At 58.7% G+C, this 25,429-nt stretch overlaps 1 protein-coding gene across 3 annotated transcripts in view; it reads right to left on the bottom strand.

Annotated features, from left to right (window-relative positions):
- CELSR1 (cadherin EGF LAG seven-pass G-type receptor 1) overlaps positions 1 to 25,429 on the bottom strand; it is a 134,154-nt gene that overhangs the window by 37,382 nt on the left and 71,343 nt on the right. For all 3 annotated transcript variants that reach the window (XM_032345902.1, XM_032345900.1, XM_032345901.1), the window contains 6 exons: positions 24,158 to 24,380; positions 19,647 to 19,762; positions 19,170 to 19,258; positions 2,524 to 2,681; positions 1,389 to 1,552; positions 892 to 1,017 (listed from right to left, as the gene is read on the bottom strand). In XM_032345902.1, the coding sequence (XP_032201793.1) occupies positions 892 to 1,017; positions 1,389 to 1,552; positions 2,524 to 2,681; positions 19,170 to 19,258; positions 19,647 to 19,762; positions 24,158 to 24,380 (876 nt within the window). The remainder of the gene's footprint in view (positions 1 to 891; positions 1,018 to 1,388; positions 1,553 to 2,523; positions 2,682 to 19,169; positions 19,259 to 19,646; positions 19,763 to 24,157; positions 24,381 to 25,429) is intronic.

The following is a 25,429-nucleotide window of genomic DNA, read 5'->3' as shown; positions in this document are numbered from 1 at the left end:
CGCCTTCCCGGGGAGGGGGAGACAGGCTTGTGGGGAGGTTCTCAGTCCCAGAGAGGGCATGACAAGGGGCTCTCGGGCCGGCTGGCAGGCACAACCCGGTGGCCTGAATCCTTGGGCTCAGCAGACGGGGTGCTGGGGGACTGTGATCACAACCCACGTGTCCCACCTCCCACCGACTGGCTGGGACACCCGGGGGGCAGGAGCAGGGTCCCCCAGCAGGACAGTATGGGCCTGCCGTGACTACCACACCTGTGCCAGCACCCCACCCCAACCCCACAGCCTAACCAGCCCTCATCTGTGTCCGGGTGGGCTCCGACCCCCAGGCACACCTGCCACTGTCGCTTGCTCTGTTCCTGGTGATGGGCATGGAAGTGGGGAGGCCGCTGGCCAGCTGAGGGCTCCGGCACATTTTGGGGGAGACCAGGGAGGTGACAATGGGGGGACTGAGAGCCTCGTGTGGTCTGTTACACTCAGATAAACCGGGTGCCGGGTGGGCCTCACTGTCTCCAGACCCCGGGTGTCACATAGGGGCACCCCCGAAGGGGACAGCCCGATGACAGCACAGGGCACACCAACTGGGGGCTGCCTCCGGGGGCAACAGCCTCATGCGCCCCGGGCTGTCTGTTTCCTGCTCTTTTGAACCCAGCGTTGGCATCTGTTTTCTCTGGCTGGGCTCACGGTCTCCATAACAGGAACTCTGGGGTGGGCGCGTGTCCGCCCAGCCGCCGCCCCAGCTTCCTGCACACCGCCCCCAGCCGGGTCCTGCGTGTGCTCCTACGCCCCACCGCAGCCCATGCCTGAGGACACACACGCCACCGTGGGAGCCCAGACGCCCCGGAGGGAGGTCCCCGAGGCCCCGAGGCTGGGCAGGCCCCCAGGCCAGCCTCTCACCTTGTTCGCAGTTCTTCCCGCCGAACCGGAGTGGGCACTCACAGAGGTAGGTGTCCCACCGGCTGACACAGGTGCCCCCATTCTGACACCAGGTCCCTTCACAGAAGTTCCTCTGAGCAGCGCAGCCTGGGGACACAGAGCGGGGAACACGAGGGGACTGCATGGGTCGCAGGGGAATGGTTGCTGAGACCAACCCGTGTGGTGGGAAGACAGCCCCAGGAGCAACAGCCCTGAGGGGAGGCAGGCTGGCCTGAGACCCCCACGAGCTGGAGGACCATCAGAAGTGGCACAGGACACATGCCTGTCCTGCTGGGACACCAGGGGTGCACTGCCCAGCCCTGTGGCACCCGGCATCGCACGCTGCAGGACGCCCAGCCCCCGAGCAGCACCTCCATGAGCCGGGGCTCCCCACTTGCAGGCCCACAGCTAGGGGAACATGGGCTCCGCCTGAGCAGCAGTCATGGCCCGGGCTGCGGCGGTGGCTGTCCCCAACCTACCTGCCCTTGTGCCATTGTTGGCAATGAAGCTGGCCATGTCCACGTTCCTCCCATCCACGGTCAGGTTCCGCATGCAGCCCACAAACTGCCGATTGTGCACCGGGAAGGCTTCAGGCAGGTTGGGGACGCCGCCCAAGAGCAGAGGGCCCGTCAGGTCCAGCGACCTGGGGATGCAAAGCCGACCCGTCCGGCCTCTGGGTCAGGCTAGCCGGAGGGGGCGCTGGGGTCCCGATGCTGCCATCCCATCACGGTGGCGTATGCCACCGGACACCCCCAGCACCGACAACTGAACAGGGAAGCAGGCAGCCAATGGGCCAGGACACAAAAGCCAGATCCTACTTCCAGGGCCACCACCAGCCCATCGAACCCAAGCCACATCCAAATGGAGTCCCATCTGCAGCCGGGCCAGCCCAGCCCACGCAGAACGACCAGTCCAGCCCATGCCAAACAGTGGCACGACCCCCTCCGACCTCTGATGACCTTGAGCTCACAGCAAACTAGACCCTGGTTCTGCGTGAGCACCTGCATGGCCACGGAGAAGGGGCCTAATCTGTCCAGTGACATCTTTCTTATCCATAAAATGGGCACGACCCCACCTCCCCCACACCACTCCGGACACTCGGCACAGATTGGGTGGTCGAACAGTGGGCTTCCAAACTTACTGCCGAATATGCCACCAAAACACGATTAGAAAGGAACAGGACTGTCTGCTCTGGCTGGAGGGACGGCCTGTCGGCTGTCTGCACTAGCAGGTCAGTTTCTGAGTTAGCACGATCCGCAGAGAATCTCCAGGCTCTCACCGAGGGAGGTGGACCGGACCACAGGGATCCATGCCCAACGGACGGGGGCCGGCGACCCCATGGTCTCTGGGGTCTGTAAGCCAGACTTGGCCTCGCCATTACTTTGGCAGAAGTGGTAAGGGGACTTATTCTAGAAGGTTCTGACATTCAGACAGAAGGTGCCCCGAACGATGGGAGGGACCCTGATTTCAGCCTGGACTGGGGCGGCCAGGATGCTGAGTCCAAGGCGCCTGCATCCAATCAGGGTCCTGCCCTGGATGACCCTGCTGGGGAGCAGCAGTCATGGCGGGGTGGGTGGGGGGGTGCCTGGGCCTCCCCTCTCCCGGGATGCTCACTTCTTGGAGCCGCTCTGTGTGCCCTGGGCAGCGCAGCTGTAGTTCCCGACGAGGCTGCCGAAACGCACAGCCACGGCCGTGTCACAGTCGTCCACAGTCACCACAGCCACCTTCTCTCCAGACGGCCCGTGCGGCAGGCCCAGGCGGCCGATGTTGGGCTGCGGGAAGAGAAAGCACAGAAGGCGTCAGCGTGGGCTCCCACCGGCGGCACGTGCCAATCGCGCACAGGCACCGAGGACATAGGAAGGCCACGTGTGGACAGCCTTGTTTTAAATTAGTCCCCTAAACCAGCTGTACTGGGTACCCCTAAAACGTATGTCCTTGCCAGCACCTCGGAACGTGACCTTCCATGGAAATAAAGGGTCTGCGGGTGTGATTAGCAGACGAGGTAGTGTAGGACGGTGGACCCTGGTCCCATGTGACTGGCGACCTTATGAGGCCCAGACAGAGCCCTGGGAGAAGGCCATGTGGCGATGGAGGAAGACAGAGGGAGGCACCCTAGGCCCAGGAGCCCCAACAGCCGCCAGCACCACCCGCATCTGAGGGACAAAGGGGGGCCTGCCCTTGGAGCCCTCAGATGGAGCTCGGCCCCGCTGACGCCTCGATCCTGGGCTGCCGGCCTCCATAACCATCATAGAATAATTTCTGGTGTCCTTAGCCACCCGGTTTGTGAATTTGCCACAGCAGCCAGCACCACAGCCCGAGACGCCTCCTGCCCCATATTCTGCCTGGTGTCCAAGCAATGGCTGGTCCCGCGGCCACACGCCTCCTGACCCGGGTCCCACGCACACTTTCACGTTCTAGGGAGTGGCCCCTCTGGGCCCCCAGGCACTCCTGGGCCAGGTCTTCCCTCATCCTGGAATGACCCTCCTGTGCCCCTTACTGGAGGCCAGACACACTTCCAGCCCCAAGGCCAAGCCCCACTTGCCTCGGAGCTTCTCCCTCCTCGGCCGCCCCTGAGGGCCTCACGCACACGGTCTCCCCACCGAGCACTGGTTATAAGAATTCCTCCCCAACTGGTGGCTTTGGAGAGAGCTGGCTCACTTCTGGAAGAAGCAGGGTCCCTTCTCAAGGAGGCTGTGGTCAGTGTCCATGACAGCAACACCAGGCAACCCCACCCTGTCCCTGGAACCCCCCAGTCTCCCAGCCTGCCCCTCTAGCACCCGAGCACGTGCTCCAGACAGCCCTCGGATGGTGTCCGGCTCGGGCCCGGGAGCCTGCTGACGCCACCAACGATGTGAGCATGCAGGTCTCAAAGTTCTGGAAAAGGAGCGGGCAGCCCGACAGCCGGCTCGGGCTGGGCCAGGCAGCTACGGTCCCCATCTGTCCAGCCCGGGTGACGACAAGACCGGCCCGCAGCGGGTGGCCTGGATTAACCCCGTGGTGCGTATGAAGTGCCTCTAGGCCTCCCAATCAGCTCACGGCACACAGGGCTCCTTCCTCCCCACAGAGGGGACGTGCTTTCCCGGCCCTGACAGCCCTTCCCATAGCCCCTAAAAACAAGACTTGGTGTCCACCGTGAGAGCTCTGGGTCTGCCTGAGTTTGTAATATGGTACAATTTTATACTTCTTTACAACGGTATTCAAAACAGGCAGTTGTAAAAAAAGAGGAGAATTTAATTGAATCAATTAAATTAATTAAATCCATGTCTTTTAACAAGGAAATGACAACTGCACAGTTCATTCGAAAAGAAAACTTCAGGTCTTCAAAGGAGTAGAGAAGTACCTATTGGATGGAGGACACTGGGCAGGACAAGGAGCTGCTGATAACAGGAGCTCGGCCAGGTGGCCAAGCTGCGACGCCACGGGCTGCTCTCTTCATCCTGGTAATGCTCTCCTCCCCTGTGTTGTGCAGTGCACAGCCTGCACCACTGTACATGGTGACCCCACCTGAGCCTCATACTCCCTCTCAGCCAACCATCTGACTAGAAAAGGTTCATCACTGATCCTCGGTTTCTCTACCCACAGAAAAGCGTTTTATATTAGAATGCCTGTCCTCTCTATGTTACAGGGACTTCGAGAGTGACATCAATAGAAGACACATGATTGTCCCAGGAACCCTTCTTGGGTGAATCCAAGGGAGGCTTTTACCAGGCCACCCAGTACCTTGGTTCCTGGATAACCTTCTTCATTTTCTTTTGTATCAGTTGATGAGATCACAAGATCTGAGAAGCTGCATCCTCAAAGATTCCACCTTTGATTCAGCAACGGTGAGATGAGTATAAAAAATTATCTGTTTTCAGGGCACCTGGGTGGCTCAGTGGGTTAAAGCCTCTGCCTTCAGCTCAGGTCATGATCCCAGGGTCCTGGGATCGAGCCCCGTATCGGGCTGTCTGCTCTGCGGAGAGCCTGCTTCCTCCTCTCTCTCTCTCTCTGCCTGCCTCTCTGCCTACTTGTGATCTCTGTCTGTCAAATAAATAAATAAAATCTTTAAAAAAAAAAAATGATCTGTTTTCTCACTCTGTTACAGCAGCGTGCTTTGGAAAAACACGTCCAAGTGCCTATTAAGGGCTGCTTAAGTGCTAGGTGCTGTCCTCAGGAAGAACAGTCCCCAGGCCGTGCGAGCCCCGCATTAGCTCTACAACTTATAATTTACATTTTGGAGGCTGGGTGGGAGACTTCTCTGAAGACGTAAGTGGCATTTATCCTCAGAAAGCTCTCATGAGGCTGAGCTGCCGTTTGCGAGACTGCAGTCATGGTTAACAGCTGTCCGTCAGCACCGGGCCAGGTCCCGGGATGCAAGCAAGAGCAGTGGGCGGGGCGGGGGGGGGGTGACAGGAGGCTAAGGCCCCACGAACGCCAACACTTGTGCTGAGAGCACACTTGCTGACTCAGGACAGCCCACCGCGAAGACAGACTTCAGAGCCTGATGACACTTCACCAAAGCAGCAAGCTTGGCTTTCGGGACAACAGACAGGGTCTGATAAACACCATCCAACACCTGTTTCTCGATTCCCGCTCCCGGACCCACGGGCGGTCAGGTCAGAAGCGACGGCCCTTCCAGCCACGAGAGCGAGCATTCTTAGATGGGGAATGAAAGGGACCAGCCGGAGAGACACCATGAAGTAGCCGGGAAAACCAGTGCCCCACAGAGTGCCCCACTGTCCCACCCCTTCTCAGGCCCCAGAACACGCAGCACGGGGGGCAGCGACTTGCCACGCCCGCCCCACATGCCAACAGCCACCATGTGGTCAGCCGCTGCAGCAGAACATGCAGGGCATGCCAGGTGAGGCACGTGCGGGGGCCTGGGGACACGTGGGGGGTGCGCATCCTAGAGTCCCTGTGGTACCTGGCAGCTCCCCTGCTGGGGACAGACCCGAGAAGCTGAGCACAGGGACTGCCGCGAAAATCTGCTCACCGATATCCACAGCAGCACCGTAGGCAATAGCAGGAGGGGGAGACCACCCAAACGTCTGTCCACGGAAGGATGGGTGAACAAAACATGGCCTATGCATTCCACGGAATTATGATGCCACCTTTAAAAGGGATGGAGCAGTGGCACCTGGGTGGCTCAGTGGGTTAAAGCCCCTGCCTTCGGCTCTGGTCATGAACCCAGGGTCCTGGGATCGAGGCCCGCATCGGGCTCCCTGCTCAGCAGGGAACCTGCTTTCCTCCTCTCTCTCTGCCTGCCTCTCTGCCTACTTGTGATCTCTGTCAAATCAATAAATAAAAATCTTTAAAAAAATAAAAGGGACGGAGCAGTGATGGCGGCTACAGCACAATGGGATTCCAAAACAGGACACTAAGTGACAGCCACTGGACACAAAGGGTCCCGTGCCGCAGGACTCAACTTATGTGAAATGTCCAGGACACAGAGATCCACAGACAGAAGGCAGCCCGGAGGTTTTGGGGGCTGGGGGAGATGCAGAGGCAGTGCTGGGGGTACAGAGTCCTCTTAGGGTACTGGAAAGATCTCCGACCTAGACAGAGGTGGCGGTGGCACCATATTCACCAACGCGCCGAGCGGCTCGGAGACGCTCACATGACAACGGCTCTTCCGTGACGTGAACCGCGGTGGTCCGGATGGGCGGCTGCCCTCCTCGACCCCCGTGGCGCGATCTACCCGGGCAACCAGGTAGATGGGAAGCTCCTTCCCATTGTGATCTGGAAAGTGGGGATAAAATGCACCTCGTGGCCCACGTGTCAAGACCGTCACCCGCAATAAAATGCAGGGACAGAGCAGCGGCTCGCGGGCGGGCGGGGTGCAGGCAGCCCGGGTCGGGCTGAGAAGCGAATCGAACACACGGGCAGGAGCACTAGACTGGGACTCGGGTCATCGGCTCTTGCCAACGGAAGACAAAGCATGTCTTACCCGGCTCGGCCAGTGTGTGGAAGGAACTCCCCACGGGGCAGAAATCGGAGCGCCGTGGCAGCCCCCCCAGCTTCCATGTGTCCAGCTCTCGTGTTTGAAGAAGAGAGAACGGTTTAAGCTGCTCATTCAGAGCGCGGACGTGGGGATTTGGCACAGGCGAATGAGAGAGCTCACGGGGGCTCTGCTGGCACGGGTACAGAGGAATGAGATAAAGAACAAGACAAAAACAAACGGTCTCTAATATTCTTAAGAACTGTGAACCTTCGCCACGCATTAGCACACAAGAAAAAGACACGGGAAGTGAGGGGGTCACGTGGCAACAATTCTCACGTTAGAGGGAGCTGGACACAGGTAGGACAAAGGCTGGCATCCCTGCCTCTCTCTTCCCTGGGCTCAGCTTGCCCGGTGGGGCGGCCAGCCAGACCTCGGGGGACCCCACACCTGCAGCAGCCCGGCCTGGACACCAGGGTGCACAGGGGCCTCTGAGCAGAGCCAGCCACGGGGCAGGTGGACAGAATTGGGGCCAGCAAGGACAGACCCCACCATGCTCACCCCTGCCATCAACTGAGAAAAACCAAGAGGGTTGTCATGTGCTTTGGGCAGGGGACCTGAAAGCAAAAAGCTTTGTGACTCCGCACCGATCCAGGTTCTTGATTTTCAGGAAGGCAATCAGAAGTCATCACTTTCTCCTTCAATTTATTTTCTTCTCCACATGCAGACCCTCCCCGCACCTCCATTCAGATGCTCTCAAGCAGCTGGTGGAGATTTTCTTGCCTGCACAAAAGCGCTGGGTCCTTACGAAGTGCTCACATTTCTACAGCCTTTTACCCCGCGGCAAACAATTCCTCATCAGGGAGGCTGGTGGGGTTCGGTTTCAAGTGCTGGACGTGGGGGGGAAGGCAGCGTGGGGGCGCCTCGAAACCAGACACCAGGAGCGGCAAGTCTTGGGAAGTAAATGGATTCGTGCTCTGGGTCAGAAACGATCAACCAGAATTCACGTCAAAGAATTCACACTTGGGTGGACTTTGGGAATGTCACAAGGAGTCAAAATGCAGCCTTGAACATGTACCAAGCTGTCACTTCTCACATGCAGGGAGGCTCAGATCGGACGTGAGGGTCTGCTGAACACAGCCCACGGGTGACGGCCGCTACCCTGGGAAACGTGGGCCGGACCCCAACCCCACCCCAATCCCTGCTCGGAGGCGAACAGCCCTCCCTGGGAAGCAGGCACAGCATTTCTTTGAAGCGAATGGGAAGACAGGCTCATGAGAGTAACCCTCAGAAGCACACATAATTCCAGGATCATACCAGATTCCTAAGGGGGCCCCCGACAGGACGTTGAGGGACTCAAACACAGGACTGAGGTGCGGACTCCCGGGAGGCCCAAAGCGGGGCCGGACGGAGCGCCCACGCTGGTAGGCAGGCAGCAGACCACGGTCTAGCTGGAAACCACTCTGAGCCTCAGTTTCTCCACCTGTACCACATGGGTGTGGCCTCCCTGCTGCCCTCCTGGCAGGATCCCTGCCCCAGGCAAGCTGGACTCCGGGGCATCGAGGTGCTGGCGGGGAAGCACCCCGGCACCACACAAGAAAGGGCCAGAGAAGGGATGTAGGAAAGACAGATTAAGGAACCTGGGGGGTTTAACCTCAAGCCCCAACCACTTGCCATCACCGCACCCTTTGATTCTTCTTCAAGCTCTTAAGCTACTTGATGTCTCCTTTGCCTTTTTTTTTTTTTTAGATTTTATTTATTTATTTGGGGGATGCGCACAAGCAGCGGGAGGAGCAGAGGGAGAGGGAGAAGCAGCCTCCCTGCTGAGCACGGAGCCTGACAGGGGACTCAACCCCCGACCCTAGATCAAGGCCTAAGCTGAAGGCGGACGCTGAAAGGACGGAGCCCCCCACCCCCACCCAGGCGCCCCAGGCTACTAGATTTTTCTCTCCCCGACTTGCCTTGCTTTCCCCACCCCCCAAGCAAGTCCCTGCTGCAGGAACCCCACCTGCCCGCTTATGCCGGATCCCCAAACAAGGCTTGGCCATATCAGACCCATGCACGGGAGCCACGAACGTTGGGCCTACCTGCACCGGATCTGCCCGCGAGCTACACGGACGACACGGGCTTCCCCAGGGCATCTTTAGAACTCGGCGCACCATGCTGTGTCTCCACGAGGACAAAACAGCCTGCTCCCCGAGAACCGGGCTGCCCCGCCCTCCGAGTGGAGCTGGGGCGCACCGCCCAGGCCAGGAGATGGGTCTTGAGCTACAGCTCACTGCCCTGTTCCTCCTCCCCTGCATTTGCAGTCAGGGGCTAGGGTAAAAACTCAGTGGCCAGCAGAAGCTCCCCAAAGTTAGGGTATGAAAGTATGTAGTCCTCAAGCTTAACGTTAAGAATTAAAAAAAAAAAGCCCAGATCTCTCTTGATTTCTTGATTGGTTTCTTGTATGGACGTTAGAAACCTCTGTCCTGAGGACACAGCTCCCCCCTTAGGCGGCCGGACTGGGCCCTCAGGCAAGGCCATTGACTAGCCACCAGGTGGGGCAGACAGTTCTGCATTCGGAGACAAGGCCAAGTTCCTGCGCCAGCTGCAGCTGGGGAGTGGCCGGGGCTCCCGACTCCCTCACCCGCTAGTGGCCGGGGGCAGGGTCCCTACCACTCGGCGCCTGGGCAGCCTCTTCCGGGGACTGGAAAAGTTCACAGCCACCACCTCTAGCGTCCTTCGGGAAGAGGACGGAGAAGTGGTTGTGAGCCCCTTTGCAGAGCGCCTGAAGCTGGTCTCACGCCAACGGGACGCCCAGCCGTGAGAACGAAGGCTGCGGGGGACCCGGGACAGCGGCGTCCACAGCCTACGATGAGCATCACCTCCCGGAGGCCAAGAGTTCACATCCTGACCCCACGTAGGAAAGTCACCTGACTTCCTTACCCGTCAGACTCATCTGTAAAACGGGTAAGAATAGCACCTTCCTTGTAGGACTAAATGCATATTGTATGCGAGGTCTGGCTCCACACCAGGCGTGGCGGGGGGAGTGCTCCCCCAAAGTTTCCTGCTGCCATGTGTTGCTAAAAAGATGGGATGAAACCCCCCCCCAAAAAAAAAAGTTCAAGCGGTTGCTCTCTTTGTATTGTTGTCCTAATATTTTCTTATAGTTAAAAAAAAAAAACCTCTTTTACGTCTTTAGAGAAAAAGCAATTTGCAGCCTGCACGTAACCACGCCTTCGGGGAAGCCCCTGGTTCCTCTCTGGAGCAGCCCCAGAAAATGCTGGATGGGGCCAGCAGATGCTCCGTGTTTGGGGGCATTAAAAAGAGAAGATTTTCAACAAGGGTTAGAACCAAGAGCTCACGCTAGAGTTTCTTTAAAAAAGTAAAAAATCACACCAGTGCCTTGTTCCTCAGGCAAGGTGTCCGAGCCTAGTTCTTGAACAACTCCTGCCACAGATTAGAAGGGAGCCCTGTGCTGCTCTGTGGACGTATACGACAAGGGCACGGCCGGAGCTGCATCTGGAAGGCCTGTGTGCTGGCCCCGGGGTCCTGAGCGTCTCCTCCAGGCCCCAGTGATCTCTGAGGGGGTGACTTCTGCTCTGGACGAGATCCACGGGGCACAGTGCCAGCCCCTCACTGCCCCAGACAAAAGCTCCCCAGTCTGTGCGGGGGGCCAGGAGCCTCCACCACTGTCCCTGCCAGCAGAGGTCCGGTCCCCCCTCTGCGGCCAGCTTGGCCAGCAGGCTCCCCGGGGTTTTCTGGGAACCAGGGAGTTTATGCAGATTTGCTCCAAGGAGGGTCAAGCGAAGGGCTCAAGGTAGGGGTTCCTAAAGTTTAAACCACACCTTTTTTGAAAGTTGGGGTAATGATCCTTCTCTGGGGGGCTTTACTCGACCAAACCGGGGGGACCTCCAGGCCCTGGATGAGCAGTTCACGGCCCTCCACAGTGGGGTCTAGAGGTCTGACGGCCGGCTACTTCCCGCTGGAAACAGGTGGGGCAGGGAGCGCTGTGAGCAAAAGCCCGCAGGGTCCCATGCAAGGGGCCCTGGCGCCAGGGAGGGGCTCCTGGGGTCACCGAGGTGGGCTCAGCACTCAACCCACTCCCCCAGGACACCTTTGCAGAAAGCCGCCTCAGATGACGGGAGAAAGGCTTATAGGAGATGCATACTTACACACTCACACGTACTCACGCACTTGTGACTACACACGTCTGTTAGCACACACATGCACGTGCTCACACACACACACACACACACACACACGCGCGTGCAAACCCTCGCCTGCTCCTGCTGGGACCCTAACAGGCCCCTCTCAGTCCCCAGTCTGGACAGCAACACAGAGACACCCCCCCAGGCCCCTGGTTCCCCTGGGCCACGCACAAACCCCCAGGCTCTGGGAATCCGTGCTAGCCCTCGGATCCACGAAGCCACCCGTGGGCACTGGACCCGCTTGGCCCACCTGTGGCCCCCACAGCCTAGCTCGGGGCCTCCGTTTCCTCCTCCAAGGAGGGAGGCGAGGGCCCTGGTCAGTAATGTCCTCGTCCCGGGGGTGGGGCTGAGGCAAGGAAAGGCGGGGAGCCTGGGCCGGGGAGGGAAAGCTGGGAGGGGCGGGAGCGCAAGGCGGGTGGCAGGTGCGGAACGGCGACGGCTGCCAGACCCGGAGCCCAGGCCCGCGGCGGACGTTCTAGGCCAGGCCGTGGGACACAAAGGCCCCAGGGCGGGGCTGTGTGAGTCCTGGGCAGGAGTTATGTTTCCAACCAGGTGACCATCCAGCATCTGATGAGGCCGCGTGCTGGACAGGAAGCGTGTGAGTCCCAGTCCCTGGGCCACCCGCAGGCTGGGCCCTCCCCTCCTTTGGGGACCGCCGGCCCAGACCCCCACAGAGGCGGCTCGCCAGGCTTTCCTCTCTGCCTGCTGGGGCCCCAGGGGGGTACCGAACCTTTCAGGCCCAGGCGAAGCATAAAGCGGTGGCAGACACGGCCCTCCAATTCTGTCACAAGAGCACTGATGCTCGGTATTTATCAACTACCCATCCATGCAGATGCAACAGAGGACATTCCGGGCCCGGGGAACCCCAGATCTGTCCACCACGTGGTAGACTGCTGGCCCCCAAAAAGCCATGATGCTTCTGCCACACAGAACCCCAAGGAATAAGAACTATCTGGCATTTTAAGACGCCTCACCTCGGGTAGACTGCTGGCCCCAAAAAAGCCATGATGCTTCCGCCACACAGAACCCCAAGGAATAAGAACTATCTGGCATTTTAAGACACCTCACCTCGGGGTGGTCTGTGACCTAGCAGAAGGTTTCTCATACAAGCTGTTGATGGATTTGGGGTTTGGGGGGGAGGGGGTGCCCTTCAGAGACAATAGACAAACACCAGCACCCATTTATCTACCTTTCAAAGCTCCTTTAATTGTGCCTTTTATTTCGAGATCATTTTAGATGCGCATGCCGTTGTAAAAAATAACAGAGATCCCACGCGCTGGTCCCCAGTTTCCCCCAAGAGCGAACATCGTCAAGCGGCAGGAGCCTGCCTAGTGCAGGTGCTGACCAGGCAGGACAGAGGGCGGTCCGTCGCCCCCGGGACCCCACCTCCTGTCCTTCGACGGCCACGCCTACTTCCCTCCTGCCCTCACCTCGACCCCGGAGAGCCACTAATCTCCTGTCCAATTCTGTCCTTTCGACACCTCGGGAATGTTTTATAAATGGACTTGTGCGGTATGTAAGCTGGCGAGGCCGGCGTTCGTCACTCCGCACAGGACTCTGCTGCGAGTACCCTGGGCCATCCTGGGTCATGGCCCACATAACGTGGCAGGGGTGCACCACCGGCCGTTTCACCATTCACCCACTGAGGCCACTGGGGGGCCCTCTGTGGGGACATGAGCCATGGGGGACACCAGCCTCTGGCTTTCTTCTTCTGTGACGTCTTCATCTAGGTTTCCCATCGGGGTACTACAAAAGGCCCAGTGACCTGGGAGGCAACCCCTCCTCTCCTATTTTTCTGGGAGAGACCATATAGAATTGGTGTCATTCTTTAAACATTTGGTAGAATCCTGCAGTGAAACCATCTGGGCCTGCAGAGTTTGGGGGAAGTTTTTAAATTACAAGTACTATTTCCTTAATAGTAATGCGGTCATTGAATTCTTTATTTCATATTGGGTGGGTTGTGGTGGCTTGTATTTTTGAGAAATTAGATCATTTCATCTGGGCCTTAAATGCATGTAGGTAGGGTTGTATGTGAAATTTCTCTGCTACCCATTGGGATCCACAGGGTCTGTACGGATGTCCTGTTTTATTCCTCACAGAGGGAACTGTGTTGTCTTTCTTTTCTCGTCAGTCATTCTAGAAGCTTACCAGTGTTATTGATCTTTCCAAAGCTCTCTGTTTCATCAATTTTCTGTATTGTTTTTCTGTTTTCGACTCCTCTAGTTTCTCCTCTTCTCTTTATTATTTCCTTCATTCTGCTTGCCTGCTTTGAGTGTATTTTGCTCTTATTTTCAGAGGTTCTCAAGGTAGAAGCTTATTACTGATTTGAGACTTTCCTTTTCTTCCTTAGTAGTTTTAGGGCTATGACTTTTCCTCGAGGCACTGCTCTAGCTGCAAACCCACGTATCTTGGAATTTTGCATTTCATCACCTCTAAGTTTATAACAATCTTAAGCAAACTCTCTTCCTTCTTTCCTTCCTCTACTTTCTGAATAATCTATTATATCAGCCAAATCTCTATTAGGGCCCCTTGTTCCTAGCACCTGCTGAAGTCAATGGTAGAGAGGCCCAAGGAGTGAGCAGCTTGTAAGTCAGTGGTCCAGTGGGCCAACACATTGTTTAAATAACAGTGGACTGAGAAAATAAATAACCATATTGAGGATAATGGGAACAGGTCTCTCACTGAGAGAAAAGAGTTACAAACATGAAAGAGCAAAAACTAGGGGCACCTGGGTGGCTCAGTCGTTAAGCATCTGCCTTCGGCTTAGGTCATGATCCTGGGGTCCTGGATGGAGCCCTGCATCAGGCTCCTTGCTTGGCAGGTAGCCTGCTACTTCTTCTCCTACTCCCCCTGCCTGTGTTTCGTTTCCTCTCTCACTGTGTCTCTCTCCGTCAAATAAATAAAATCTCAAAAAAAAGGAAAAACTAGATTAACTCTGTCGTGTTGGGATGGAGTTCAAGGATTTCAAGAAGTAGGATTGAAATAAATCAGAACTTTGGTGTGTGCACACCTACACACAGCTACACGTCCCAACTCCACCCGGTGATAGAGACGGTGAGCAAGACACCCCGGCAGCAATAAGAACACCTGCACCCCGATCTTGGTTCCCAAATGCCATTCTCGCAAAGGATCCAGAGCTCTGTGAGTAAATGGCTGACTCCAGGGTTGGGACAGAGAAAGTACAAAATAAGCCTGGAATGTCTTTTTCTGCCAAAAAGCAAAGGAGCACTCATAAAAACCATGGAGCTGCCAAAAGCCCGGAGCTACGCATGGCCAGCACTTACCCCTGCATCCCTACTGCCACGTCTGAGACGCAGGCCAAACAGGAAACAATCTGCACGTCAGGTTAATGAAAGGAGATTATGATCCATCTAATAAAACAGGAGTTTGTGAAACCACAATAATATAAATACACAGAAGGAAGAGAGAACTCCTCGGTACAGCGGAAAGCCAACCAATACACGCAGATGGCTTGACGGAATTAGCCACAGCCAACACCCAGCACAGGGACGCCGGACACAGGTTTGACCACCGAGGGGCTCGGAGCAGCAGACGCAAGCCTGGGAGAGGACGGGCTTGCGGGTGCTGGGGGAGGGCGGACAGAGAATGGTAAAGTGAAAGTGGAAAAATGTCAACAACGGGGCACCTGGGCCGAGGGAACATGAGTTCTTGTTTTAACTTTGCAACTTTTCTGCAAGTCTGCAGTTTGAAATTAAAACATGGACGGACCAGGGCGACCGGGTGGCTGGAGTCCGACTCTTGATTTTGGCTCAGGTCACGATCTCAGGGTCGGGCTCCACACTCAGCAAGGAGTCTGCTCGGGTCTCTCTCCCTCCGCCCCCTCTGCTCCCCTCTGCTCAGGTTCTCTCCTGGGTGCACGCTCTCTCTCTCTCTCTCTCTAACAAATAAATAAATCTTTTAAAAAAAACAAAAAAAACTGTCCCGTCCACAACCTGGTCTTCAGTGTCCTTGTTAAACCCTCGAGCCATGTTCCTAGAGGTCTTCCACATCCGCACACAGAGCTCGGCCACATCCCTTCTCATGGCTGCGCGACACCGCACTGCACGCACGACCCTCCTTTCTACTGAACAAGTCCTGCGTTTCTGGAGGCGGGGCTCTACCAGGGAACGACATCTCGCGGCCTATTAAACGTGACCCTTACGAACGCTGCCACGTGCACGGTGTTGGAAAGAAGTACACACCTCGCCTCTGAAGCCCTTGAGTGTTTTGGAACATTCAGTCAAGCAGAGAGAGACCCACGCCCTCCCCAACCCCAGAGCGCGGCGTGTGGGGCCATCCCTCCGCACCGCACCGAGCATCGCCCACGTCCCTCAGGACACCTGGAGTTCTAAGGGTGAGGCTCAGACCCAAGAGGTGATGAGTGATTTGAAGAAATGCCCAGGAGAGCAGTTCCCAACAACCCCTGCTCTGGTTGGCCCCTTTCCCCAAGGTCATGGAAATCTCGGGCATTTGGATGTTCCGCCCGATGAGAAGCCGAGCACACTGATGCGGAGGGGAGAGTTTCCATTCCGCCGGAGCGCTCTATGGAAATATTTCCAGCACTTTCCAAAAGGTAGCCCACGTGGCCCTGGGCCAGGGCAGGCCAAGCCCACTGGGGCTTGTGCCGCCGGCCCAGTGACGAGGGGCTCCACCGCCTCGTCCAGGAATGTAGGGCCACACAACGCAGCAGTGTCCCCTGCTGAGGCCTCAGGGACACGTGACAGGGACGGGAGATAATTCTGGTTGTCACGACGGAGGGGTGCTACTGGCGCTAATGGACAGAAGCCAGGGACACTGCTCAGCACCCTGCAGGCCCCTGGGATGGAGACTGAGCCACCACGGACAGGTGTCAACAGTGCTGAGGCGAAGACACCTACTGCACCCCTCCTAAGTCCCTTCTTCCCCAACATCAAAATCCCCAGCCCGTCGGCCCTGCTCACACCCCACCCCCAGCACCCGCTCTAGCTCCGAGGCCCAAGCCCTGCACAGTCCTTGTCTGCCCAGTGGCCAGGAGGTCACCCTGCAGACGGCTAGTGGGCACCGCCAAGGCAGATGAGCCATCCTGTTTCCCCAGGATCTCACGGAACACTCCCTTAATGACGTCTGTGCCCCCAGCCTGGGGCTGAGAGATGCTGGAGCAGAGCTAGGGGCCTCCCCAGGACCCCGGCAGGCGGCCCATTGAGAGTAGCCCCAGGCACACAGAAGGCTCCCAGGGAGGGTGTGACCCCCTTTCGCAGAGTCTCTCCAGAAAGAACAAAAAGGCGGACGCCCACGTGAGAGCTGTTTCCGTGAGGGGCGCGCTTCTCCCCGCCCCGCGCCCAAGCCTGAGTTCCCGGTGGCGGGGGGAGGCACAGCCTTCCCCATCGGGCACGCTCGCTCTTCTGCGCGTTGGTGGTGCACGTTTATCCCGCAAAACAGCCTCAGAAGAAACGCACGTCTGCCCGTCAGATCGCCAGTCCTCGGTCCTCCCGAGCTGCCCCAGACCAGGTGCGGCAGGGGCTCCGCCAGGCCCGGCAAAGACCAACATGTTTGTGCAAAGCATCTGCTTTCAGAGACACCTTCCCAGGGAGAACCCAGCGCTCGCGCGTCTTCCCTTCACGGAGAGCAAATGACCCCAACGGACGTTCTTGTCTACGATGTCATCAAGCAGAGAAAAAGTAAACAGACTCTGGCCTGTTCCCTGCGTCGGAGGCCAACCCACATGGACCCTACCTACTGCGTCTGGCTTCTGGCTGGCTTTGGCCCATGGGAGCCCAACAGGGGATCAGAGGGAGGGCAGGGCAAGCCTTCAGAAGGGCCTCCAGGTAGGTCACTGTCCCACGTAAGTGGCTTCTCTCCGCGACTCTGTCCTTGTGGGCTCTGCTTTCCGCCTGTCCCTCCAGGCCTGAAGGTGGTCTCAGCCTGACTCAGCCTCCCACTCGGGCTGCCCGAACTACTCGGACACGCTGTCTTATGCACAGCGCAGGGGAGGGGCCCAGGGCTGAGATACTTGGGGGGCCCAGGCGAGTGGGGCTGCACCAAGGGCCACAGTCAGCACAGACCACAGAACCAGGGTCCGGAGGGCAGAGCCACCAGCCCTTAAGGACCATTTCCTGAGTCACGTTCACCCCTTATCCCGGGGCTACAGACCGCGCCAAAGAACGTGGCCGCATCTGGGGACGTTAAGAGCCCCGGGCGCATTGGGGCGCCTGGGGGGCTCAGAGGGTTAAGCCTCTGCCTTCAGCTCAGGTCATGATCTCAGGGTCCTAGGATCGAGCCCCACATCGGGCTCTCTGCTCGGCAGGAAGCCTGCTTCCTCCTCTCTCTGCTGCCTGCCTCTCTATCTACTTGTGATCTCTGTCTGTCAAATAAATAAATAAAATCTTTAAAAAAAAAAAAAAAAAAAAAGCCCCGGGCGCAGAGTCCTGTGGAAACAACATGCCCCCTCCCCCGCCCCCACAAGACAGCTGTGTGGCCCACAAACCCCACCACGGAAGCCTGACGACAACCGCTCGGTTCCTCGCGTGGAATCACCTCGGCAACGGAGGAAGCAGCTGAGCCCCAGGAAAGGAGCAGCCTAATCCCAGGCTGAGGGCCTGGCTCAGCGCTGCTGCCCTGGGAACGGAAACCGCAGGCTATGAGGACGCACCCCTGCGCGGCTCCCGGCGGGAGGCTCCCTCCTCTGGGACATTCTGGGGGTGCACTGTGGGGGGACATTACCCGTGGGCAGGTCCCCGGCGGGTGCTCCCGGCACATAGGTGACGGCCGAGGGTAACATATTAGGACCCAAGTAGAGGTGACCCCACTAGGAGTCCCGACCCTGCTCAACTGAGACATGTGGCTCTTGGACCATCCACAGGTGATTCTAGAACATGCTATGTGCAGGGACCCCAACGGGGACGCCAAGGCCGACACGGCGCCATAGCCCAAAGCCATCAGCTGGGCCTGGGGAGGCAGGTTCCCACGCAAGCAGGCAGAAGTCACAGGTGGGCCTTCTCTGCTTCCGACAGGACCTGGGCTCCAGACGGGCCTCTCGGCCCAAGCAGGTGGACTGGCACCCCGGCTGGCACGCAGCCACCGAGAAGCACACGGCACCAGAGAGCGTGGGCCCCCGGCGTTCTGTGAACACCACAGGGGTAAGGCCCAGAGGCAGACGGGGCTGGCTCAGAGGCCCGCAGGGGCCAGACCATGGGGCGGGACGTGCTTGGTGGCGGCACCTCTTGGCCCTGCGGAGGCGGGAAATGAGAGGTGCCCTAGCGCTGACCTTCCCTCCCTCTACTCAAGGGCACGGGCAACACTCCAGCAAAAGCCTGGATACGTCCAGGCCAGAAAAACCACTAACTCCAAGTCCCCATCCTAGGGCCATTCGGGGGGGGGGGGGGGGGGTGTCAGCCTCAGAGGAGCCCTGCCACCAATCTGTCCTCATGGCTCCTGCTGGATGCAGCAGCCCACATCCCACAGACAGAGAACCCACGGAGCGTGGCTCTGTCCACATCTGTCCTGCCGGCGCGGGCAGACTCAGGCAGACAGAAGAGCAGAAGAGCCCTGAGCTCAGAGGGATTCGGCCGCACACTACGGAGACACAGCCCTGTCCTCGGGGGGGCCGCTGACCCTCCAGGACACAGGGGTGCCGTCTCCTCACCTGTGCCCAAGAGAAGGCTGCTGTCCCTCACCTTCCCATGGGGGGAGCCGCCCCGGAGTTCCCCGGGAAAGAGAAAAGTGATTTGCCAAAACCACAGCGAGGGAAAACAGAGCATTCTGATGAAAACACTTAACGTGTCTCCCTACAAGCCCGTGCACAGCCAAATAAAACGAAACCCAAACGGCCTACAGCTTCGCAGCATTTCCTCCAAGACCCTTCTGACTCTGCCTCGGGTCACGTCCAGGTCGGAGTGGATAACTCGGGCTTTGGGTTCACGTGTGAATGGCCAGGAATCGAGGCCACCAGTAATGACTCGAGCCAAGGCAGCCGCAATGTGTGATCGCCTTCCGTGCCTTCCTGTGCCGCGGGGTGACCCCTGGGGGTCCCCAGGTCTCCCCACCCCAGCACACACACCCTCAACAAATGCTCATTGCCTCAGTCCCTTTTCCAGTGAGTATAGCCATTTTTAAATTGCAGAGTATAAGTGACTTAAAACAGACGGGACGTGTGGGGGAGGGGCCCGTCCTACCTTGTTGTAATATTGCACCTGCACCGAGTGCCAGCGCCCGTCGCTCACGCCCCCGGGAACCTGGGGTGTCACCGTGGTTGTAGTCTCACCTGCGGGCGGGGGGGTGGGGGGAGGTCGGAGAGAACACACATTAGCGGGCCACGAAGAAGACAGTCCAGAAGAACGCTCTGTGCCGACAGTGAGGATAACGCAGTTAACGGGTTCTCAAATATCGCTGATGGAAGACGTACAGTGACTCCCCACCTGGAAATCTGAGCTATGTCTTCCGTATTTTCGGTGTCATGGAGCACACCGCAATGAACACCACTGTGCGTTCTGGATTCCTACCCCTCCCCACCCCAGCACAGATTCCTAGAAGAAACAGGGGAGCGGTGGGTAAGCACACGAAACGGCGCTGCCCAGGACTGGGGTGGTTCCCACCAACAAGGTGCCCGCGCAGGGCTCAGGGAGCTGCTCCTTTGGGGAAGGGGGGCCCACCTGCTGAGAACGTGAGCTGCACCTGCTCGCCCACGATCTCCAGGGCGATGAAGTCGTGCTTCTCATTGAAGCGCCCATTGTAGAGCAGCAGGGCGTCCCTCTCCCGGGTGGCAAACCTGCGGGACCAAGCAGGAGCACGTCACAGAACGAATGAGCCCCGCACAGAAGGTATGCGGGCGGTAGAAGCAAGAGGCGGCCACAACGCGGCACGGCCAGCCCGCCACGGCTGAGCGCAGGGCCACACACAGGGAAGACTGATGCCCGGGCACTCATCTTTCTCATGAGCGGTTGACAGCCCATAAAACCTGCTTAGCGATGTTCTTTTCTGGAAGCAGCAAACCAGACTGCACAGAGGAATCTGGTTTCCACAGGCTGCAGAATACAAATAGATGACATCTGAATGGTGTCCTAAAAGCCACTGAACCAATCGGAGATGTCTGAACAGGAGCACATGGCGGGAATCTTCAGCTCCTAGAAACGGATCCCCATGCGCGCTCACCAGGACACAGGTACGCGGTCCCCTCATGCAGGGAGGCTGTGTTGATGACTACCTCAGGGCCTTTGTCCCTTGTCTCCACCACTGGACGCCACCTACACCAGCTCTTTTCCTCCCAAACATTACAGTTCTCCCTGCCCCAGGACCTTTGCACCTGCTGCTCCCTCTGCCAAATCTTCCCCCTCTCTGCAGATCTCTCCAGAGACACTCTAATGCGCTTTATTCTGTAACTCATTTTACCCACACTGTGCCCCCAGCCCCGCTGAATCTATCACATCATGCAGTCGATTTCAGAACTTATCCTGCTTGTTTATTTGTGTTTAAGAACCTATGATCCCAGGGCGCCTGGGTGCCTCAGTTGGTTAAAACCTCTGCCTTCGGCTCAGGTCATGATCCCGGGGTCCTGGGATTGAGCCCCACATCGTGCTCTCTGCTCAGCAGGGAGCCTGCTTCCCTTCCTCTCTGCCTGCGTCTCTGCCTACCTGTGATTTCTGTCAAATAAATAAAATCTTTTTTTAAAAATTAAAAAAAAAAAAGAACCTACGATCCTTAAGGGCGAGGGAATGACTCATTCTGTGCTGCATCCTGGAGCCCAAGACGGGGCCCACAGAAGAGCTTCATAACGATGGGCTGAACAGGTGAACGCATGGAAAGCATGACTAACTGAGAAAGTGGTTCGTGAAATAAAACAGACCTGTCAGACCTCACGCTTCTGAAGAGCTAAGAGCCACTTACTTCAACAAGAGTTACACCCTCAGAGGTCCTACTCCCAACCCCATGGTCCCAGGAAGGCCAGCCCCTCAGACCCAGCGATCCCTGCGTCACAGCCACGCCTCCGGACACCCGCTTACAGAGACCCTAGAAGGTGTCCTGTATAAACTTGGGACTGGGTCCCAAGTGGGCTGGATCGGGGGGCTGGCAGGGGGGGCAGAACTACTCCCTTTGGGTCAAGGCTGGTTTCTCTGTTTCTGAAGGAGCCTCTGTTCGAACCAGCCTCAGACATGGGCCTCCAGCCTTCCCTGAGTTCCCTAAAATGAACAGTTTTAGGGCGGCTCCTCTGCTCAAGTTTTGGGAGGACTTTCCATGGTTTCTGGAAGTCGTTCCTTCAAAATCTACTCCCGGAGGCACCGGGGCCGCACAGGCTGCCGGCAGGGGGATCACCTGAAAACGCTGCACCTGACAAGCAAGTGGGCGTCCCGTTAGCTCCCCGCACGTTGAGTCAAACGCTTTACTTCCTAGTCGCGGAGTCCGGAGTCGCAGACTTCCTGTCAGTCTCTGCTCCCCCACCGGGACTTCCGGTCACCTCTTAGGTCAGTCCCCAACAGGGGCCCCACCAGCCACCCACGGTCACTAGCGAGCATGTGAGGCAGGCTGCCAGCCACGCCCCGGGCGGGGGGAGGGTTGCCACGACCTTACAGATGTCAACATCACGTGCTCCCAAACCAACACCCGTCACATGCCAGGGACACGTCTGCCTGAAGACACAAACGTGTCTGGTTTGGAGGGCGGATGCCCGCGGGAGCGTGATGTTTTAAACGTCAAGCCACGTGGAGCACAGAGCGTCCAGAGCCATCCCATGGCAGAGCCCTCGTTTTGGAGGCCGTGCCCATGGGGTAGCCCTTCTGGGGCAGGTCTTGTGGGCAGAGAGCCAGGACACTGGGCCAGGCAGGCGTGGCCCAGCTGAGCCGTCCACGCCGAAGGCAGACGCCATGCGCTCCTGCTGCAGCCTGGGGAACAGGTGGGCCGGACCAAGTCCCGAAAGCCAGGCACGTCGTCTGCACCCCAAGCCCTCACAGCACGGCCCAGGCATGGACCCCATTAGCTGTTCTAACAGAATGGGGCAGAGCCGCGGACTGTGGGTCGAAATAAAACAGCAACAACCTCAAAACCGCGGGCCCCCAGGTGACCCGAGTCTCAGGACGGCGGTTACAGTCACAGGAACCTACAGTGCAGTCCTGGAGAGCCGAGGAGATTCCCGTGTCCTGTCTCCCCGCTCGGGCCCCAGGGAGGGGGTGGCACCCTCGGGTCAGATGCCAGGCCTCGAGCTCCCACTTGGGCTCCATGATCACAGCGCTTTATTTGATTAAAGCTGGCATCTTGAGGTCACTGGCCAGGAAGAAGCGGCCGAGCGCCTGCTGACTTCGGGGTACCTGGGGCATCAGGATATAAGACAAAAAGCCCCTGTACCTTCAGCCCAATGGCTGGCAGGTGCGGACAGAGCACCAGGGTCAACAGCAGCCTGACCCCACAGGCAGGGACACCAGAGAGAGGGGAGTGCACGAGCGGGCAGTGACCACCTGCCCAGCCAGAGCTGGAACACACGTACTGTCCAGCCTGGGGAGGGGTCCCCCGGAGGAAGCAGTGGGGGTGGGTGGGCCAGCAGGAGGTGGGAAAGCTTGGGTGAGGCCACGAGCGAGGGAGGGCGGCCCCATCACAGGGCACAAGATGCCGGACTTGGGGGGCACTCGGGCCCAGGCCACAGAGGACTTGCATCCCGTTGGGAAGGGCAGGCTTTACCCCCGGCAGTGGGCAGGCCTGGCAGGACTCAGGCTGACTCGGGCCAAGCAGATGAGTCCGGCGCTGTCACGCCAGGTCACCACGGAGAGAGGATAGGACCAAGGTGCTGGGGACCGTGAAGGGAGAAATGTCCAGACAGGGGACAGGACCTGACTGAGAGTGAGCGCTTCAGGGAGAGGCCGAGGTGGGCCCTGTGCCTCAAGCAGCTCTGAAGAGAAATGTTCCTTTCAGTTCTGGAGGGAAGCTTGGGGACGCCTACGCAGAGAGCTCGGCGGGCCTGAACCCCGTGTCCAACGGCCCAGCCCTTGGAGCCAGAGCGGGCTTCACCTGGGATCGCCACGTAATAGGGCCCTTTCCCCAGCTCTGACACCCAGGGTCCTGCCCCCTTGGATTTAAGATCCCTAGGGACATTTTTAAAATCCTTTCTGACTTACCTAATCTCACCCAGAGCGCCTCATGCATGACAAGTGGTCAGTAAGCGCCAGAGCAAACAGCGCACGGGGGGGGCCCAACCGCGCTTAATACTCAGAACGCGCTGCGTGGCCCTCATGCTGGCACAAGCTGGCTCCCACCTCCTGCCCCGTCCCCAGCGTCCTGCCCTGTCCTGCCCTGTCCCCAGCACGCTCACTGCACTTCCCAGGGACATCTCTTCCCTTGACGCAGCCACTCCTGGCTCCAGGGGGCTCGGGCCAGCGGGGTTGCGTCCTGGCCACTCACCGAGGAGATCACACCTCGTTCCCGACTATTCTGGGCTGCACCCCTCACCGGTTCAAGGGTAGGACCCCCAGAGAGGAGCCTGTCCTCAAAGGGCAGCTCGCAGGGGAGCCGCTTAGGGGGTGCCTGCTCGAAGGACATGGGGCGCTACCTTCCCACTAGGAGACCACGGTAAGAGTCCCCAAACAACGGCACTAAAGACCAAACAAAAAATACATCCACCTCCCTAAGTTAAACCTGATGGAATCTTTAAAGTAGAAATGATAGATTTTTTTTTTACAATTAAGTTAAACCTCCACTCTCTTGGAGAAACATCAGCAGACAGAGCGAGCAGAGCCCACGATAAGCCCACGCCGTGATCTCAGGTGGGGAGCAGGGCCTCCGGGCCGCTGGGCCCCGGAACGCGAGGCAGGAAGCCCAGCCGAGTCCGCCGTCTGGCGCCAAGCGCCCTCCACCTCCGGCCGCCGGGTGTCAGAGGCACCCAGGTGTCGGCGAGTGGGCAGGACCCGAAAGGCAAGGGCTGGCTTCCCGCCGTGTGACCTGGGCCACCGTAAGGGACCCACGCTGGGCTCAGCCCTCCATGGCCGCCATCCTGAAAGTCTACATTTTTGCCCCAGGGTCCCCTATTCCCAATGTGCAGCCCCCCACCCCCCGATCGGCCAGCCAGTCCTACAGCCAAGCCTGACCAGCAGACGCAGCCCCGCGGGCACCCGGACAGACGCGCCGCAGGGACCCATGACCCTCCCGCGACAGGAGCTCGGCAGGGGCACGGGGCCACACTCACGTGAGGGAGACAGTGAAGTGGAAACGCTGCCTCAGGCCTCGGAAGGTGACAAAGGACCGGGGCGGGAAGGTCCTGGTGGTCACCTCGCAGTAGGGCCTCTCGAACTCGCCAGGAGGACACACGCAGTGGAAGCCGCCGATGAGCAGGTTGACGCAGGTGCCCCCGTTCTTGCACACCCCGTGGGCGCAGCGGCCCGAGCGCGTGTTCACCTCGCAGTGCTCTCCTGCAGGACGAGACAGAGGCGGGGGACGTCACCCCGAGCCCCGGGCCCCGAGCCGCCAGGGCCGCCGCCTGAAGGAGCCGCGAGGCAGGGCCGGGGGCCGAGGTGCAGTGTAGACGCTGTGGGACCCGGCTTTCCCGGAACCGTGCTGCTGGCATCCACGCCCGGGGCTTCCTCCGCAGGGGGCCCCATCCCCATCCCAGCCCTGCGGGGGCCCCACCCTCTGGGGGGCAGAGTCAAGTGCAGCCGTGAGGACCCTCTCTTAGGAGAGAATCAGCTGGAAGTGATGAGACCAACAGGGGTCCTCACACCCCTCCAGCGCCCGTGCGGGGGCGGCGGCCGCGCAGTCAGAGCAGAGGGAGACCGGGGAGCCGCGGGAGCGCCCTGCGCCCGGGCCACCCCCGCGGGAGGCCTCCAGCCGAGCCCCGGTGTCGGGCTCCCTGCTCGGCGGGGAGTCAGCGTCTCCCTCTCCCTCTGTGAGCTCGCTCGATTGCTCAAATAAATAAAATCCTTTAAAAATAAAGAAATAAAATAAAAAATAAAATGAGAGTACGGTATTCACATCTAAGAAAAAATCACTACACGAAAACACGGCACGGAGAGTGCCAGTTGTCAGCGGTCTCCTGCACGCCCACCGAGGAACGATTGGGGACGCTGGATGCCCGGCTGGTGCTGCCCAGGGCTCTCCCTGGCGCCTGGGCTTCTGCCACTGCTCACGGCTGCTCGGTACCCCGCGGACGACCCACCGGCGCTACTGTCGCTGTGTATAAGCTATTCATAGCTTCTGCTGCTACTTCCTCTTTTTTAAAAGATTTTATGTATTTATTTGAAAAGGGAGAGAGAGAGAGTATAAGAGCAGGGAGAGGAGGAAGCAGGCTCGCCGCTGAGCAGGGAGCCCGAGGCGGGACTCGATCCCAGGACCCTGAGATCATGAGCTGAGCCGAAGGCAGACGGGTCACCAGCGGACCCACTGGGTGCTTCTAAAGCTTCTTTTATTGCCAATTTCTTCTGGCCCCTCCGTGCTGGCCTGGCCTTCGTGCCCCCCGAGGAAG

This window comes from Mustela erminea, chromosome 6, assembly GCF_009829155.1.
Source record: "Mustela erminea isolate mMusErm1 chromosome 6, mMusErm1.Pri, whole genome shotgun sequence".
Lineage (NCBI taxonomy): Eukaryota > Metazoa > Chordata > Mammalia > Carnivora > Mustelidae > Mustela > Mustela erminea.
Note: the sequence above shows the minus strand (reverse complement) of the source record. Positions and strands in the feature narration are given on the sequence as shown.